The sequence below is a fragment of the Symphalangus syndactylus genome, chromosome 7 (assembly GCF_028878055.3).
Source record: "Symphalangus syndactylus isolate Jambi chromosome 7, NHGRI_mSymSyn1-v2.1_pri, whole genome shotgun sequence".
In the NCBI taxonomy this organism is placed as follows: domain Eukaryota; kingdom Metazoa; phylum Chordata; class Mammalia; order Primates; family Hylobatidae; genus Symphalangus; species Symphalangus syndactylus.
Window position 1 is genome coordinate 98,610,611 of NC_072429.2, and position 20,429 is coordinate 98,631,039.

Here is a 20,429-nt window from a genome sequence, read left to right on the forward strand (position 1 = left end):
ATGAAACGGACAAACTATCACAGTTACAGATGTGCTAGAACAATGAAATTTTAAAGAACATGGAAATCAAGTTAGCTTCATAAACAGTTAAATCCCAAACCAATTCTTATGCTAGTAAGTGCCCTGCATTATCATTAAGAACTGAGAAAGACTTACTGTCCAAAGTATTTGTTAATTGTTTATTTATCAAGAGGAACTATTTCTTAGCCCACATATTCATGTGTCATAGTTCAGGAACACAAGTCAGTGACAAACTTCTAGGTAATTCAACCTGAAGAAATTCTGTAAAGAGAAACACAAAGGCTAAGTTAGTGATAAACACTCTCTCAATACTCACCATCTTTGAGGATCAACTGAGGTCTATTCCTACTAGCAGACTTCACACCTTGATCACTCACCCTTAGCCACAGAAAAAGCACAGTTCAGGCTACCTGGACTCCAAGTTTCACTCTCCTTTATGCTCCTCTAAGCTCCCTGACCACTCTGAATAGCCTCTTTTCCATTTTGGGCATACCACACCTTACTCTCATTGCTTGTGTGCATTGAACAAATTCTGCTTTTTTCCTTCTCCTCAATTCTACACCCACCACCGCCCCCACCCCCACCCCCGCCATTAACCCTTATAGCCACATACTGTTTCTGTTCCAAGCCATATTTTTGTTCCCGTCTCCAAATATGTTCTCTCATATAGGTTTTTAAACATAATCTTAAAAACGGTAAAAATCTAACAAATTTAAATTAGCCTATTAACATCTTCTGATTACAAAATGCATGCTCACTGTAAATTTTGAAAATTTCAAAGTTAAGGCAGATATGTTAAGATTATAAACAACCATTAATATTTTCTTGATTTTTTTAATACACATGGTACCCAACTTACGATGGTTTGACTTACAATTTTTTGACTTTTTAATGGGTTTTCCAGGGTCTTAAATGCATTTTTGACTTACGATATTCTAAACATATGATAAAGTTTATTGGGATGTAACCCACATATATATATATATATATAGTGCAACTGAAATGCTTATTTAGGAACATTGCCTGACAAAATAGCAGTTTCACATTCTCTGTGTCACAGCAAACTCATTTACAAGGCATAAACCCAGACTGAAGTGGCAAAAAGAAACTACATTGTTCTTTTTTGTTAAATATACACATAAGATTCCAGAGTAGGAAGTCTCATCAAGGTACTTCATACATGCTATCAAATCAATTTAGATGACTTTTCATCAGCACACCAGTTAGTCCTTTTCTAGATAACAGAACTTTAATTCACACTGTCCATGAGGCGTAAGGACCTTGTAAATACAACAGACCAAACCAGACCTATGGAAAGACAGCTAGTCACTCGTGGACACCCACATAACAAACCATACTGTCCCAAATACTTTTTTTTTTTAAGTGACTTCTAAAAGTGTAACATTCATCATGCCAATCTAGCAATTAATAGCATAACCTATAAAAATGATTTTGAACATAAAAAGTAGTTTCATGTCAGCAAGATAGACTGTGAAGCTCCAGACCCCCAAACCCCCACAAAAAATAATGAATAAACATATGGACCAAAAATTTAAAAATGTTTAGCTTTATGAGAACTCTGGAAACCAGTTGAGCAGCAACCAAAGGAACCACCTATCCAAGAAAAAGCCACACTCAAAATAGCAGGAAATTTCATGGTATTTTTGCTCACTCTTGCCAAATGCCCTCCTCAGTGCAATAGAGTCAGAAGAAAACTACCCTGGCTCTTCCCTCAGGACATAAGGTAAAGAATGAAACTGACCTGCAACGTTCTGGTTTGTGTGGAGCTGCCCAAGGGACTGCTTTCTGTCTTGCCTGAATCAGAGTGCTAATGGCAACAATGGCACAGTTTGGATAGGAGGTTGGAAAGAGCTGAAAGCAATGATGGGTACCACGGCATGAGTGAGCCTGCAGGGGAACACAGACCTACAGAAACCTGTGGGCAAGAGATCAGAGGCAAAAGAATATAACAGAACAGCTAAGACTCCAAGACGAAACTGGAGGCAAACTCAGGAAAACTAAGAAAAACTGAAAGGCAGCTGAGTATAGGAGGAAACTAAAACGAATGCATATGCACAGGCCCAGGGAAGATGGCATCCCCAGAAAAAGTTTGAGAGGACACCAAGCCTTTATGGTGCGCCAATCAGTGAAGGCCTTTCCATGCATGGAGCCAGTCTGCAAAGGGACAGGTAGCTGGTTTTGCAAATGCCTGAATTTCACAAAAGATCACAAGGCACATAAACAAATAGGGAAACACGGACGATTGAAAGAAAGAAATCTCCACAAACCAACCCTAAAGAAACAGAGGCTGCTGACTTATTCTATAAAACCTTAAGAACAGCTATCTAAAAAATGCTCAATGAGCTAAAGGAGAATGTGGACAACTAAGCAAAATTAGGTAAACAATATATAAACAAGTGAGAATATAAACAAAGAGAAAATTATTTCTAAAAACCAAACACATTCTGGAGCTGAAAAACATAGTAACTGAATGGGGGGAGAAGGGGTCAGAATCACTAGAGAGATTTAACAGCAGACTCAGGCAGAGGAAAGAATCAGGAAACTTGAAAACAGATCATTTGAAGTTATCAAGTCTGAAGAGCAGGCCAGACATGGTGGCTCATGCCTGTAATCTGGGAGGCCAAGGCGGTAGGATCACCCGAGCCTAGGAGTTCAAGACCAGCCTAGGCAACACGGTGAGACCCCATCTCTATAAAATTAAATTTTAAAAGTCTGAAGAGAAAAAAAAAAAGTAACTAGCTTAAGATATCTGACTATATCAAGCAGACCAATATAGGTATTATGGGAGTCCCAGAAGAGAAAAAGGGCAGAGAGCTTAAAAAACTAAACACCTGTCAACTGAGAATAATACATCTCACAAAACAGTCCTTCAAAAATGAAGGAGAAATTCCCAGATAAAAAAGTCAAAGGAGTTTTACCATTAGATTTGCCCTACAGAAATGCTAAAGGGAATCCTTCAAGTTGAAACAAAAAGGACACTAGTCAGTAACTCAAAGCCATGTGAAAATGTAAAGTTCTCTGGCAAAGAATATAGAAGCTTATATTAAAATTTGGTTTGTGCCAGGTACAGTGGCTCATGCCTGTTATCCCAGCACTTTGGGAAGCCCAGGCAGGCAAATCACTTGAGGTCAGGAGTTCGAGACCAGTCTGGCCAACACAGTGAAATCCCATCTCTACCAAAAATATAAAAATTAGCTGAGCACAGTGGGGTGCATCTGTAATTCAAGCTACTCAGGAGGCTGAGGCATGAGAATTGCTTGAACCCACGAGGCGGAAGTTGCAGTGAGCTGAGATTGCATCACTACATTCCAGCCTGGGTGACAGAGTAATACTCTGTCTCTTAAAAAAAAAAAAATTGGTTTGTAAATTCATTTTTAATTATTTTATAGGATTTAAAAGACAAAAGCATAAGAAGTAACTATATAGGTCCATGTTAACAGATACATAATATATAAACACATAATGTGTGACATCAGTAACACAGGAGAAGAGGGCGGTGCTGTAAAGGAGTTGAGTTTTTACATGCAATTGAAGTTGTTTTAAGTTTAAAATAAATCGTTATAACTTTAGCGTATTTCATGTAATCCCCATGGTAACCACAAAGAAAATACTGAATATAAAAGGAAAGACTGAAACATGTCACTATAAAATAAAAGAGTGAGGAAAAAAATGAGACAAGCTGTAAGACATATAGAAAACAAAATGGCAATACTGTCTTTATCAGTAATTACCTTAAATGTAAATGGATTAAACTCCCCAACCAAAAGACAATGACAGAATGGATTAAAAACCTGGATCCAATTATATGCTGTCTACAAGAGACTCACTGTAGATCTAAGGACACACAAGTTGAAAGTGAAAGGGTAGAAAAAGGTGTCCCACACATACAGTAACCAAGAGAACAGGGGTAGCTACACTAAATCAGACAAAATAGACCAAGTCTAAAATGTTTCAAGAGACAAAAAAGAACATTCTATAATTTAAAAAGATTAGTTCACCAATAAGATCTAGCAATTATAAATACATATGCACCAAACATCAGAGCTCTAAATATATGAAGCAAACACTGACAGAATTGAAGGGAGAAGCAGACAGCTCTACAATAGCAGTAGAGGACTTCAATACTCCACTTTCAATAATTGATAGAACAACTAGGTAGAAGGATTAATAAGAAAACATAGGACTTGAACAACACTACAAATCAACTGGACTTAACAAAACACTCCAGCTAACAACAGAATACACATTTTTCCCAAGAGAACATGGAACATTCTCCAAGACAAACCATATGTTCGGTCACAAAATAAGTCTTAAATTTTAAAAGACTGGAAATCATACAAAGTATCTTTTCTGATCACAATGGCATGAAATTAGAAATCAAAAGCCAAAGGAAAAGAGGAAAATCCACAAATGTGTTTAACAGACTCTTATCAATAAATTAAAAAATAAATTACAAGGAAATTTTAAAAAAAGTGTATCAACCTAACTTTACTTAAGAACTAGAAAAAGAGGAATTAAACCCAAATGTAGCTGAAGTAAATAATATTAGAGATAAACAAAATAGACTACAAAAGAGAAAAATCAAAGCCAACAGTTACTTCTTTGAAAAGATCAAATCGACAAACCTTTAGTCAGACTAATAAAAAAAGAGAACCACCAAATAACAGAGGGAACATTACAACTGATTTTACAGATCTAAAAAGGAGTGTGAATGTTATGAACAATTATATGTAAACAAAATGGATGACCTACATGAAATAGAAATACACAACTCAAAAAAAAATTTTGTGGGGGAGTGTGGACAGCATCTGCCTCTGATGCCTAGGCTGGAGTGCAGTGATGCAATCACTGCTCACTGCAGCCTTGACCTCCCAGGCTCAGGTGATCTTCCAAGGTAGCTGAGACTGCAGGCGTGCACCATCACACCCACATTATTTTTTGTATTTTTTTTTGTAGAGATGGAGTTTCGCCATGTTGCCCAGGCTGGTTTCAAACTCCTGGGCTCAAGCAATTCACCTGCTCTGGCCTCCCAAAGTGCTGGGATTACAGGCCTTATGAACTACCACATCCACTCTAGAAACACAACCTAACCAAGACTGGATCAGGAAAACAATAATCTGAACATCTATAACTAGTAGGAATTTTTAATCAGTAGCCAAAAACTTCAACAAAGAACAGTCCAAGACCATATGGTGAATACTACTAAACTTTTTTCGAGACAGGGTCTCATATTCTGTTATCCAGGATGGAGTGCAGTGGTGTGATCATAGCTTACTGCAGCCTTAAACTCCTGTGCTCAAGTGAACCTCCTGCCTCAGCCTCCCAAGTAGCTGAGACTACAGGCATGCACCACCACACTCAGCTAACTTTTAATATATATGTGTGTGTGTGTGTATATATATATATGTGTATGTGTGTGTGTATATATATATATATATTTTTTTTTTTTGGTAGAGACGGGGTCTTGCCATGTTGCACAGGCTGACCTCTAACTTCTGGGCTATAGTGATCCTCCTTTCTCAGCCTCCCAAAGTACTGGGATTACACGCATGAGCCACCATGCCCAGCCCTCTACAAAACCAGCACCAATCCTCCTCAAGTTTTTCCAAAAACAATGAGGAAAAGGGAAAATTTCCACATTCATTCTATAAGGCCAGCATTATCCTGATATCAAAGACAAATACACAAGAAAACTATAGGCCAAATCCTTGAACACAGATGGATAATTCGTCAACAAAACACTAGCAAACCAGATTTGACAGCGCATTAAAAGAATCATATACTATGATTAAGTGGGATTTATCCCTAGGATGCAAGGATAGTTCAACATATGCAAATCAACAGATGTGACATACCACACTGACAGAATGAAGGATAAAACACACATCTCAAAAAATGCAGAAAAAGTATTTGACAAAATTCAACATCCTTTCATGATCAAAACTATCAACAGAAGGAATGTACTCCAACCCAACAATGGCCAAAAAGGACAAGCTAGTATACTGAACACGGAAAACGTGAACGCTTTTCCTCTAAGACCTAGAACCAGACAAGGATGCCCACTCTTGCCACTTCTATTCAATGTAGTACTGGAAGTCCTAGCCAGAGCAATGAGGCAAGAAGGAATAAGCAACATCCAAAAAGGAAAGGAATAAGTAAAACTATCTGTTTACAGATCATATAACGTTACCTCCAGCAAACCCTAAAGATTTCTAACACACAAGTGTCAGAATAAATGAATTCTGCTAAGTTGGAGGATACAAAAATCAGCTCTTTCTATACACCAACAATGAAGGAAATAAAGGAATTCCTGACAAAGGAAATTAAGAAAATAATTCTATTTATAATAGCACCAAAAATAATACTTAGGAATGTATTTAACCAGGAATATGAAAGACTTAAACACTGACCTAGATGAAACAGATATATACCTGTACACTGCTAAAAAAAAATTAGCAAATCTCAATCATGCAATCCCCATGGTAACCACAAAGAAAATACAGAATATACAAGAAGGAAATAAGAAGGAAACTGAAACATGTCACTATAAAATAAAGGAAAAGTACGGAAAGAAATGTGTGTCCTTGGACACACTGTTTTGATTATACTAGTCTCCTTTTATCCATGGTGATATGTTTCAAGACCCCTCCAGTGAATTCTTGAAACTATGGATGGTACCAAATCCTATATAGCTATGTTTTTTCCTATATATACACATGCCTATAATAAAGCTTAACTCACAAATTAGGCATAGTAAGAGATTAGCAACACTAAAAGAAATTAAAGATGCAAAATACTGCTAAAAGAAATTAAAGATACAAATAAGAAGAAAGACATCCTGTGTTCATGGATTGGAATACTTAATATTGTTAAGATGTCCATACTACCAAAAGTAATCTACAGATTAAATGCAATCCCTATCGAAATCCCAACGGCATTTTTTACAGAAATAGAAAAATCATCCTAAAATTCACAGACTCTTAAGGAACCACATATTTGTGGCTAGAACACTCTCAGGGCGGGGGGGCAAAAAGAACAAAGCTGGAGGACTCACACTTACTGATTTTAAAGCATACTACAAAGCTACAGTGTAGCAGTCATCCCTTATTTGTGGTTTAACCTTCTACTGCTTCAGTTCTACCCACAGTCAACTGTGGTTCAAAAACAGGTGAGTACAGTACAGCAAGATATTGAGAGATCACATTCACCTTTTATTACTATACACTATAATTGTTCTACTTTGTTATTGTTGCTAATCTCTTACTATACCTAATTTATGAGTTAAACGTCATCATAGGTATGTATGTACAGGAAAAACAACATAATATATATAGGGTTTGGTACTATCTGTGGTTTCAAGAATCCCCTGGAGGGGTCTTGAAACATTACCTTAGATAAAACGGACTACTGTAATCAAAATAGTGTAGTACTGCCCTGAAGACAGACATACAGACTAATGAAATAGCCCAGAAATAAACTCTCACATTTAGAGTCAAATGATTTCACCAAGGTACCAATGCCATTCCATGGAAGAGGACAATCTTAAATGATTTTGAGAAAACTGGATACCACATGTAAAAGAATACAGTTGGATCTTTACACCCTAGACAAAAATTCAAGTGAATCAAAGATCTAAACATAAGAGCTAAAACTACAAAAGTCTTAGAAGAACACATAAAAAAGACTTCATGACATTGGATTTGGCAATGACTTACTGAATATGACACTAAAAGCACACAGAACAAAAGTAAAAATAAATTCGACATCAAAATTTCTGTGCATCAAGGGACACAACAGAGTGAAAAGGCAACCTATGAAATGGGAGAAAATATTTACAAATCATATCTGATAAGGGGTTAATATCCAGAATATATACAGAACTACAACTCAACCAATAAACAAAATACCAAATTTGAAAATGAGCAGAACTGAATAAACATTTCTCCAAAGATAACATACAAATGGCCAATAGGCACATGAAAAGATGCTCAAGAACACAACTAATCAGGGAAATGCAAATCAACACCACAAAGATACCACCTCATACCTATTAGGATGGCTACTATCAAAAAATGCCAAAATTACCAGGCACAGTGGCTCACGCCTGTAATCCCAACACTTTAGGAGGCCAAGGTGGACGGGTCGCCTGAGCCCAGGAATTCAAGCACAGCCCAGGTAATATGGTGAAACCCTGTCTCTACTAAAAATAAAGAAGTTAGCCAGGTGTGGTGGCACATGCCTATCGTGCCAGCTTCTTGGGAGGCTGAGGCAGGAAGATCTCTTGAGCCTGGGAGGTTGAGGCTGCAGTGAGCCATGACCGCACTACAGCACTACAGCCTGGGTGACAGAGGGAGACCCTGTTAAAAAAAAAACCAACAAGTGTTGGGGAGGATGGAAAGAGTGTAAAATGGTGCAGCCACTATGGAAAATGGTATGGCAGTTTCTTAAGAAATTAAAAATCATATGATCCAGCAATTCCACTTTTGAATATACCCCAAAAGAATTGAAAGCAAGGCCTTGAAGGAATATTTGCATGCCTAGGTTCACAGCATCACTCACAACAATCAAAAAGTGGAAGCAACCCAAGCGTCTACTGATGGATGAATGGATAACAATGTGACATAACTAAAATAGATCATTCAGCTTTAAAAAGAAAGGAAATTCTGACACATGCTGTAACATGGATGAAACTTGAGTACACTACGCTAAGTGAAATAAGCCAGTCACAGGAAAACAAATACTGTGTGATTCTACTTATGAGATGCCTGGGGTAGCCAAATTCTTAGAAAGTAGCACAGTGGCTGCCAGGGTGAGTGGAGGTGTGAATGAGTTGCTTAATGGATACAGAGTTTCAATTCTGTAAGATGACGAGTTCTGGAGACTGGTTGCACAACAATGTGAATAACACTACTAAACTGTACAATTAAAAATGGTTAAGATGGCAAATTTTATATTATAGATGCTCCTTAACTTACCATCAGGTTACATTCTGATAAAACCATCATAAGTTTAAAATATCTTAAGTTGAAAATGCATTTAATACATCTAACCTACATCATAGCTTAGCCTTCCCTATCTTAAATGTGCTCAGAACACTTATGTTAGCCTACAGTTGGAGAAAATCATCTAACACAAAGCCTAGCTTATAATAAAACACTGAGTATCTCACACAACACTACAGAGTACAACATCAGCTGTTTACCCTTGTGATTATGTGTCTGACTGGGGGATGTGGTCATTGGTGCTCCCCCACGTCACAAAAGTATTATGCCACTTATTGCTCATGCGGACAAAGATCAAAATTCAAAGTATGGTTTCTACCAAATGTGTATCACTTCCACACCACCGTAAAGTCAAAAAATCTTAAGTCCAAACACTGTAAGTCAGGGACAGTCATCTGTATTTGCATTTTACCACAATTAGAAATTTTTTTAAGTAACTTCAAATAACCATATTACCTTTATATTCCAAGATTACTTTACACTCTGAAAGATACCAGCCTTCCTCATCTCCTCAAAATCTTTCATGGCATCATAGTTTCTGTAGAAATCTGCGTATGCCTTCTTTCTTTGATCAGCCACACGAAACTAAAAAGCAACCATCCATTAGAGTTTATTTTTCAGACTACTGGAAATTAGATTCCAGATTATAATATCTAAAGACAAGGTAGAACACACATTTTTGTTCACCCTTTAATTTAAACCCTACATTTCCTAAGGAGTGGAGGTGGTGACAGATAAAAAGGAAGACAAAGTCTAAGAAACTGCTAAATCTGCAAAGAAAAGAATGGGGAATAAGGCGTCTATTTTGTTTTGTTTGAGGTTTCCGTACACAAAGGGCAGGCGGGGTTCAACAGAGAAAGAACAAATGAAGATTCGAGACAAAAATGGAAAGTTTAAGTGACTTATTATGTTCTTTTAAAATCGGGTCTCGCCTGTAGTCCCAGCTACTCGGAAGGCTGAGGCAGAAGAATGGCGTGAACCCGGGAGACGGAGGTTGCAGTGAGCCGAGGTCTCACCACTGCACTCCAGCCTGGGGGACAGAGCGAGGCTCTGTCTCAAAAAAAAAATTTTTTTTTTAATAAAAATAAAAAAAAAGATGGGGTCTCCCTCTGCAGAAATGCACAGAAATCACGCTACTTGATGGAGTAATGCAGTAAGAATCCTTTACCTGACCAGTTTTACTGCTTCACTTCGATTTGAATTCCCAATTTCTTCCCAGTAATAAATCAAGAGGCAGAGGCCAGGCGTGGTACAATCCCAGCACTTTGGGAGGCCAAGGGGGGCAAATCACGAGGTCAGGAGTTGGAGACCAGCCTGGCCAACATGATGAAACCCCATCTCTACTAAAAATACAAAGATTAGCCGGGCATGGTGGTGGGCACCTGTAATCCCAGCTACTTGGGAGGCTGAGGCAGGAGAACTGCTTGCACCCGGGAGGCCTCAGAGGGTACAGTGAGCCAAGATTGTGACACTGCACTCTAGCCTGGGTGACAGAGCAAGACTCTGTCTTGAAAAAATAAAATAAAAAGAGGCAGAAGCACAAGTGCTGGGGGCCATCATTACATGTACGGTTAATTTGGACTCTCCCTACTTCACTTAGTCATCCATCTGACAGAGAGACAGCCAAGGGTCCTGGCAAAAACCCACCTTCAAGCCTAAAACAGCCTTAAAGCTGAAAGGCTGGACTGTTGGACCCAGATCCCACGACCCTGAGGGAGAGCTGCACATTTGCCCACCTTTTCAGGACTGATTCTTTTTGAATAATGGCCACAGGCACACTGGGGGAACAGGGTGGAACCAGGAGAAGCTCCACCTTGTGTAGTGGGGAGGAGCCTAGTCTCTTCAGCTCCTGTGTGGTAGCCTGGTATTCAATCTGTGAGGTGCGGGCCTGTTAGCAGGACCCCCTCTCACTTTGCTGAGAGTCTGTTTTCTTTTTTCCTTTTCACCCAATAAATTCAGCCCTCCTCACCCTTCAATGTGTCCATGTGCCTAATTCCTCCTGATCATGACACAAGAACCCAAATTTAGCTAAACTAAGGAGCAAAAATTCTGCATCACATCCATCCCTTCTAAAAACATTTACTTCATGCCCACTATATATGCCAGGCAGCAGGAATCTCAAGGACCAAAAGCTTTTTGTGCTTGTCTCTCCAAAGAGTCCCAAAGCATAGGTCCACTTAGTGCTCTCACTCAGTGTTCCATCTCCTCTTTGCTCTCCCAGTTCTAACTTTTTTTTTGAGACAAAGTCTGGCTCTATCACCCAGCCTGGAGTGCAGTGGCACTCCAGTGATCTCGGCTCACTGCAACCTCCACCTCCCAATTTTTTTTTTTTTTTTTGAGACAGAGTCTCACTCTTGTTGCCCAGGCTGGAGTGCAATGGTGCGAACTCGGCTCACTCTAACCTCCACTTCCTGGGTTCAAGCAATTCTCCTGCCTCAGCCTCCCGAGCAGCTGGGATTACAGGTGCCCACCACCACGCCCAGTTAATTTTTTTGTATTTTTAGTAGAGATGGGGTTTCACCATGCAGGCCAGGCTGGTCTCAAACTCCTGACCTCAGGTGATCTGCCCGCCTCAGCCTCCCAAAGTGCTGGGATAACTGGCGTGAACCACTGCACCTGGCCTGGCCTCCCAACCTTGGCTGACACCTCTGCCTCCGAGGCTCAAGCCAACCTCCCACCTCAACCTCCTGAGTAGCTAGGGCCACAGGCACATCATGTATTTTTTGTACTTTTAGAAGAAATGCGGCCAGGTGTGGTGGCTCACGCCTGTAATCCCAGCACTTTGGGAGGCCAAGGCGGGCGGATCATGAGGTCAGGAGATGGAGACCATCCTGGCTAACACAGTGAAACCCCCGTCTCTACTAAAAAATACAAAAAAAAATTAGCCGGGTGTGATAGTGGGCACCCGTAGTCCCAGCTACTCGGGAGGCTGAGGCAGGAGAATGGCGTGAACTCGGTAGGCGGAGCTTGCAGTGAGCTGAGTTCACGCCACTGCACTCCAGCCTGGGCAACAGAGCGAGACTCTATCTCAAAAAAAACAAAACAAAACAAAACAAAACAAAAAAAAGAAGAAATGCCCAGCTAATTTTTGTATTTTAGTAGAGACGTAGTTTCTCCATATCGCCTAGGCTGGTCTTGAACTCGTGAGCTCAAGCAATCCGCCCACCTCGGCCTCCCAAAGTGCCAGGATTACAGGCATGAGCCACCAGACCCAGCCCCTTTCCCTAACTTGCAAGGCTCAAATTCCGCCTCTTCTATCAAATAGCTATGACCCACAATAACTGTGACTCACAACATCCCCCAAAACCATTCATTTTTTTTTTTTTTAGTCTCGCTCTGTCGCCCAGGCTGGAGTGCAGTGGCGCAATCTCGGCTCACTGCAAGCTCCGCCTCCCGGGTTCACGCCATTCTCCTGCCTCAGCCTCTCCGAGTAGCTGGGACTACAGGCGCCCGCCACCACGCCCAGCTAATTTTTTTGTATTTTTAGTAGAGACGGGGTTTCACCGTGGTCTCGATCTCCTGACCTCGTGATCCGCCCGCCTCGGCCTCCCAAAGTGGTGGGATTACAAGCGTGAGCCCAAAACCATTCTTTCAGTTAGTTATGTTCTATCTTGCAATGTCTTCTAATTTTTTTCACCTCCCCAACTTGACTCTAAGCTTTTTAAGAACAGAAATTTAGATACATGCCTTTTGTGTCCTCCAAAGCACTTGGAACTCTACATTACCCAACACTACTGAATTTTATGCACTGCCTCTTATTCAACAGGTCCTTTTAATAACCTATTTGTGTGTCAGGCACCCAACAACAGGGTGCCACAGTAAACAAAAGACATGGTACCTGCCTTAATGAGACTCACAGCCCAGTAAAGAATATAAACACTAAACAAAAATTAAGTACACAGAGTTACAAAAGCAAAGCTCTGAATTCTTTCATGGGGTATTATGACAAGAGTGATAAACATATATATTATCAAAAACATTTTTATGGAAAAGTTGTAAATATGCAGCTTTGATTAAAAATAAAGGGCATAACAAATCCACATTAGGTAGAATGTTAAAATGCAATTCTGTGACAATTACTCAAGGTGTCAGAACTATAATCGGCCCACCATTCCTGCACGTTCCACACTCATGGATTCAAAATAATAAAAAATGCTACAAAATTAAAAATACAGTATAAACTACTGACACAGCATTTACATTGCATTAGGCATTATAAGTACTCCAGAGATGATTTAAAGTATCGTCAGGGCTCCTGAACCAATCCCCCCATGGACAGAGGGGCAGCTATGCTGCCTTCCCAGCCCCTCTGCATACTAGCTTCTGTAATGGGTTGAATTGTGTTTGACCAAAATTCATGTGTTTAAGTCCTAACTCTCAGTACCTCAGAATCTAAACGTTTTTGGAAATAAAGGCTTTATAACTAAGTTAAAATGAGGCCTTTAGGGTGGGCCCTAATCCAATATGATTGATGTTCTTTTAAGAAATTCACAGGCCAGGTGCGGTGGCTCACGCCTGTAATCTCAGCACTTTAGGAGGCCAAGGCAGGTGAATCCCTTGAGCCCAGGAGTTCAAGACCAGCCTGAACAACGTGGCCATCTCTGAAACCTCATCTCTACAAAAAATATCAAAATTAGCCAGTTGTGGTGGTGTGTACCTGCAGTCCCAGGTACCAGGTGACAGAGTAAGACTCTGTCTCAAAGAAAGAAAGAAAAAGAAGGAAAGAAAATGAAACGAAGGGCAGAAAAAGGAAAGGAAGGAAAGGTAAAGGAAAAGAAAGGGAAAGAAGTTCAGCCACAGATATATGCCCACAGAGGACCCTGTGAAGACAAAGGGAGCCATCTACAAGCCAACAGAGGCCTCAGAAGATATCAACCCTGCCAACAGATTTCTAGCCTCCAGAACTGCCAGCAAATTTAAGGCACCCAGTCTATGGTTCTTTGTTATGGCATTCCAGCAAACTAACAAGCCTCATTTAAAGATGGAGGACAAGCTATAGTTCCTGTCACACTGAGGTGAGTGCAGAAAGGGTTAGAAGGAAACACATTACAAGAGGGGGTTTCTTTAAAAGATTTTTCAACCAAAAACACATACTTTATGACCTTCGGCACAAAGTAAAATACATACATACCTTATACAAAGCGGCAACCCCCAGGGATAGCACGAATGCTATAGCCATATGATTTCGCAGACGCCTGGCCAGAAGGCCACGCATCCGAGGTTTTGGCAAAACTTCGGGAGCCATGGTAGTTACTGTCCTTGATACGTATGCCAACCTTAAGAGATTCAGAAAATATGATTAAGTACCGAGTTTAAGCCACAAACTTGAGAATGGCCACCTGGAAGCATTGATTGGAGTTGCCCTGAATATACACTCCGATTAGCAGCAGTTACAATTGAATGTTTTTCTTTTTTGGCAGAAACAGGGTCTAGCTACGTTCCCAGGCTGGTCTTAAACTCCTGCCCTCAAGTGATCATCCTACCTCGTCCTCCCAAAGTGCTGGGATTCCGGCCTACAAGTGAGTTAAGAAAAAATTAGAGGCAATTCCTAAATTGTTTATCAACAATTTACATTAAAATAACACAAGCTATTGACTGACTAAACGCTGTCGTTTGTGTCACAAATACAGGAATAAGATTTGGGTTGAGACAAGGGTGAGGGGCAGGACTGAAGTCCAATACTCAGGTCTCTGCGCCCTGCATACCTCATGTAGCTCTCACTACTCTGAGCTTTTTTTCCCTTTCTCGGGTAAAATAACAAAGGAAAAACTCAGAAAAGATATCAGAAGGAATTATCATGCATAGTACATTTTACCACCTAGAGAGGCACAGCACGACAGTGGATGGTTTCCTCCCACAAGGCCTAAGCTGTCTCTTGGCTTAGCCTGTTTCATCTTCTCCCCGCTCCCCATATACTGAGCGACTACCCTAAATAAACTCGACTAACTGCGGCACACTAGTAATGGGCGAGCAAGGGCAACAAAAATCTTTCCCAACAACAAGAAAAACAAGCAGTAGCTCCGCACTGGTAATTAACGATTGCAAACCCATTTATGGAACATATTCTCTTCTAAAAATTTTCTGTACACTCGTTAAACCTTCGCGACAACCCTGTCAGATCATGAGGCAGGTGTTTTCCACGGTCACATGGTATACCATTAAAACCTGGACGGGAAAGCGGCAATTGCCATGAGGGCCCAAATTCCCTAAGTGCTCCTTTGCCCAGCCTCACCTAAAGACCTAAAGACCTAAGGGGCCTAAAGACTTTTGCGTCCCTGCAGGCCTTCAGCTAACGCGGCCGGGGGTAGGACGGGAAGCCGTGGGGCGACGGAGGTTGCAGGAAGCCCATCCTTTCCCCCTCCTGCGACAGGCACGGTGACCCTCCTCCAGCTTCCCAGCTCTAATTTAAAACGCTGCCAGCTGCTTCGCCTACACTGACCCTTGCGCCTCACGACCAGCTGCAGAAGAAACCACCACCCCTCTTCTCACGGGAGAAACACCGGGGCCAGATAAGTCAAATGACCTCACCAAGGTCACAATGGCTGGGAAAAAGATCAGCGGGCATCCGCCCCGGGCCAGCTCACTCCGAAGCCAGCTGGGTTCTCAAGGGTCCTGCAGCCCACCCGGCTTCGGTGGGGCCGTCGCAACCCACCCTGGTCCCCGTGGTCCGCCCGCCGCCCTCCTGAGGCCGCAGCGGAAGCGTGAGGGGGTAGATGCGGCAGACGCCTGAAGCTTCACCACGGCGGAGAGACAGAGTCACGACTAAATCCGAGGCAGAGAGAAAGCGGGAGTGTGCCGTTGTGACAACCCGAAGTGTCGGGGTGGGGATGCAAAAGGAACCGGACTCACCTCAACACCAACGTCCTCCCTGACTAAAGGAAAAACGGACCGTGCTCCAACCGCGCGCAGGCGCAGAATAAGAGTGCTCAGCGAGAACGCGGCGACGGTAGCCGAAGGAGTTCAAAAGACCTCTAGCGCGCCCACCGCAGGTGACAGCAGAAGTTCATTTTCGTGGTCTGCTTCTTTCCTGTGTGACCTTGCAAAACGGGCTTGACCTCCTTATTTATCGACCTCTTTATCTTCTTAGTAAATTGAAGATATTAGTCGTACTCATACACAGAGTCCCAAACCATGTGCACAAACCGACATTTTAGTGATAACCAACCTTACGCGAATAACCATTTGGCTTGGGTAAAAGTGAAAATGCCGACTTCTAGGAGCTCAGAGCCCAGACAATGAGAAAGACAAACAGATTAATACCGATCCCATGCAGCGGGCACTACCACAGAGACGTGGCCCAGCTACTGCAGAAGCAATTCTCTACCTGGCAAAGCTGAGGAGGTTTTGATAGAGGGGCGGTATCTGTGTGGGTTTCTTAAGAGAACAAGGGTTTTGAAGGAAGGCAACTGGAAGTTCGTGGAAAGTGGTGTAGAAGGGTGAGGCTCTTGTGCCTTAATGATGCCGGGCTGTTTTTATTGAAATAACCTGAATTTGCAAAGCATTATTTAAGTCAACCCATCAAGCCCTGTGGAAGATAGCTGGGACACAACAGATGCATGATATTGAGTCAATATATACACTGAGTACCTACTATGTGCCAGATTCTGCTAAACAAGAAGACAGATCTTCAGGGAGGCTCATTCTGGTCAGGGAGTCTTTGTCCTCAACCTATTAACAAACACTCTGGAGGGTGAAACCTGGCCACAAAGAAAGGTGCTAATTGAGTTCAAAAGTAGGTTTGGACTTTACCAACGTTTTTCAGGCCTCTTATCAAGGGTCTACCCAGCTGAAAATCTTTGCATGGAATTTGTCCAGAGAGTAATTTGTTTCTACTCTCTTTCCATCCCCACCCTGACCATTGGCCCAGAGAAGAAGTGAACTTCAGAGTTCACAGGGATTAGTGTATGTGAAACCATCAGGGAAAGCTTCAGACAAGACGTGGAAGAGACGGAAGCAGAGCTGAGTTTCAGTCTAATGGAAAGCCTGGAAAACTGGAGAAATTGGAGAGACAACATTGGCTGGGAGAACATGGCAAAGACAGGCACACTCAGGGCACAGAGCCTGACCTGAGTGAAATACTGAGTGTTTGTTCTGTGCTTCCCTAGCTATCCAGTGAACCATAGTGAATGACTGAGGGTGACACATGAATAAAACCTGAGCGATAGGGATGAAGAGAGACATGCTACATATAGGTTCTGTTCTAGAGCTGAACAGACCTGGATTTGAGTCCCAGCTCATCAACTTGTAGCTGGCAAATTTCTTAATCTTTCTAAGTCTGCTTTCTCCTCTAAAAATAGTACCCATTTTGTTGGGTTGTGATGTAAATTAAATGGGATAATGTATATGCAGCTTGAGTATCCCTTGTCTGAAATGTTTGAGACCAGAAGGGTTTCAGATTTTGGATTTTTTCAGATTTTTGAGTATTTGCAGAATACATGCCAGTTGAGCATCCCAATCTGAAAATCTGAAATCCAAAATGCTCCACTGAGCATTTCCTTAAGCATCACATCAGTGCTCAAAAAGTTTTGAATTTTGGAGCATTTTGGATTTCAGATTTTCAGATTAAGGGTGTTCAGCCTACACAGTGCTTGACAAACAGACATTCTGAATATGCATTCCTCCCTGTGTACTTTTGCCTGTCCTGCATTCCTTCCATTTTTCTTTTAGTAGCAGTGCTTAATTGTCTTTCCAGTAATCAATCCTTCACTTCTAGCCATGTGATTCCACAACAGTCAAATCTTATTCCAGACTGGGTGTGGTGGCTCACACCTGTAATCCCAGCACTTTAGGAGGCCAAGGCAGGCGGATTACTTGAGCCCAGGTGTTGGAGACCAACCTGAGCAACATAGACCACCATCTCCATAAAAACTTTAAAACTTAGCTGGGCATAGTGTGGTTTATGCCTATAGTCCCAGCTACTCAGGAGGCTGAGGCTGGAGGATCACTTGAGCCCAAGAGTTGCAGGCTGTAGTGAGCTATGACTGCAACATTGCACTCCAGCCAGACAGAGTGAGACCCTGTCTTTAAAAAGAAAAAGAAAAAACATTATTCCAGTTGAGCAGATGACCCAAGAGTAGCCAAGCAATGTAGCCCATCCCCTTGGCCACGGTAATTTGTTGAGGATGGGCACAGGATTCTGGCCAGGCCAGTGAAACTCAATTCTATGACTTCTGTTGAAACTACTGGGGGAAAAGATCTCTTTTTATAGAGAGAGGAGTTTGCATTGGGTTGGAATAGGGGTCTTGCAGATCTGTGAGAGTATAAGGCCAGAGGGTACTGTGTGCCTGTAACACGCCAAGCACAGCATATGACAAAATGACATGAAAAGCCTCATGAAGCTTTCATTCTAGTGGACTTCGAGGAAAAAACCAACAAAAATAAAAAATATATCTGAAGGAGGTAAGTGGAATGGAAACAATAGAGTAGGGGTAAAGAAAGTCTGTGTGAAGAGGTATCTTTTTATATTGAAAGATTGATGAAATAACCCATGAAACAAGCCCATGGTCTACACTAAACTAAAAGATGGCTCAGTGGAAAGACTGGGCTTGTTCTGCATGGCCCTAAGGAATAAAGTAGGATGGATGGGTGGAAGATACTGGGAGTTAGATGTCAGTTAAGTATTCACCATGGCTAGAAATCAGTCCCTTTCAAGGTCATCCTCAACCAGAGACACATCCACTTGAGGGAGACAAGGATCCCTTAATTGGTAAAGAGACAAACCAACAGTCTTGTTCCCACCATGTCTTTCCATTCTGGCCTTGACAATCACCAGGTCAGCATGTTACCTTAAAATGCGTTGATAAGATGCCACTTTTTTAATACAAACTTAGGGGGAAGTTGGGTCCAGGATAGGGAAACAGCTGGTTGCATGGCAAAAGTGATGCGGTCTTGAAGAAAATCTGCCATGATGACCGATGTTTGACTACTGCATACCAAGGTGTTTCCATGGCATGGATAAACCCTCATAAAGATGTTTATCTAACCTCCCCAGTGGTCACAAGTTTTGCTAGAAAGTCTGAGGCATGACCAGCTGCACGTTTTACCAAAAAAGCTTGCTATATAGAGGATATTTTCTGGAGCACAGGTGTGGGGATCTACCATCCCTCAGCCAACAGAGAGACTGTTTCTGTTCCTAAGTCCCTTTTAAATGTTTCTTCCTGAGAAACTGGATTTGTCAGTCTCTCTCTTCAGCCTTTGGGGGCAAGTTTGCATAGACCTGCTCACCACTGTTCCTTGTTAACTGTGAATCCTGCCCCTAGGACAAAACACCTTTGACCATGAATCTTTCCCTTAGGCAGATTTATCAGCCTCTTTTTCAGCCTTTCGGCTTCCTCAGACTTTTGGGGGTAGGTTTGCCCAGGCTGCCTACCGCAGCACACCCAGGAACATCCTGACTCCTCCATCACTATACTGCTCTGAAAATGCTTTTGAGAAAACCTGACCTCTCACCTGTGCTGCAGCCTTTCCTATTGTGGAAAGTGTATACAACATCTAGAAAGGCAAATTACAATGCCAAGAGCTAAAAGGAATGAAATGGACCCTGAAACAAATTAGGCAGTAGTCACTCGAAAGAGTGGAAAACTTTCAATCCTTTCAACCATAAGGTATATCACTAATACAGTATCAATGGGAAGGGCCAGAAATAATTTTATGGATTAAGAAAATGTGAGGGGCTCAGAAGTTAAAAAGCAACAACAAAAACAAGCTCTATCTGAGGTAAAATAGCAACAGCTGCAATATTTGACGAACCTCAGAGGTAGATCTACTGACTCTTACATATAATTTATTTCCACTTTCAAATTTAACAAATAATGAGAGTGTTGAGTCAGAGTTAGATCCTAGAGTTAAGGGACAACAGGCTGGGCATGGTGGCTCACACCTGTAATCCCAGCACTTTGGAGGCCAAGGTGGGAGGATAGCTTGAAGCCAGGAGTTCAAGGCCAGCCTGGGCAATGTAGTGAGACCCACGTCCCTATAAAAAAATTTTTTTTTAATTAGCCTGGTGTGGTGGCTCACGCCTGTAGTCCCAACTACTCAGGAGGCTGAGGCAGGAGGATCACTTGATCCCAGGAGTTCAAGACTGCAGTTAGTGAGCTACACTGCACTCTAGCCTGGGTGACAGAGCAAGACCCTGTCTCTAACAGAGAGATAGAGAAAGAAACAGAGAAAGAGAGAGAGAGAGAGGCATTTTTCTCTTTACTATTCATTATTACCAAGAAAATCTAGGATTTCAGAGATGCAGCCCAATAATGTAACTAGACTTCCTATTCTGCCTTCCCACTGATTAATAAATAAGAAATCACCAGCCAGATTCAACAGGGAAACTTATCTGAAAGTGGACAGGAAAAAGGAGGCATATTCTTTCCCCTAGAATTATATTCTAAG

General features: G+C 41.7%; 1 protein-coding gene across 2 annotated transcripts; it reads right to left on the reverse strand.

Annotated features, from left to right (window-relative positions):
- Window positions 1-165: 165 nt before the first annotated feature.
- On the reverse strand, window positions 166-16,011 carry COX6C (cytochrome c oxidase subunit 6C). 2 transcript variants are annotated; one of them, XM_055286910.2, is made up of 4 exons: window positions 15,894-16,011; window positions 14,176-14,320; window positions 9,501-9,629; window positions 166-282 (listed from the first exon to the last, which is right to left on the reverse strand). In XM_055286910.2, exons 2-3 carry the CDS (start codon window positions 14,287-14,289, stop codon window positions 9,516-9,518), a joined length of 228 nt encoding a protein of 75 aa, XP_055142885.1. In that variant the 5' UTR covers window positions 14,290-14,320; window positions 15,894-16,011; the 3' UTR covers window positions 166-282; window positions 9,501-9,515. The 2 variants fall into 2 exon arrangements, with proteins under 2 accessions (XP_055142885.1, XP_055142886.1); XM_055286911.2 differs by lacking the exon at window positions 15,894-16,011 and adding an exon at window positions 15,484-15,506.
- Between the last annotated feature and the right edge of the window lie 4,418 nt (window positions 16,012-20,429).

Bases quoted from the DNA above. Each gene is read 5' to 3' on its own strand.
- COX6C (XM_055286910.2), bottom strand. From the start codon at position 14,289: ATGGCTCCCGAAGTTTTGCCAAAACCTCGGATGCGTGGCCTTCTGGCC. The intron at 9,630-14,175 runs GTATGTATGTAT...GTTGCTTTTTAG, and splicing joins GGGTTGCCGCTTTGTATAAG to TTTCGTGTGGCTGATCAAAG.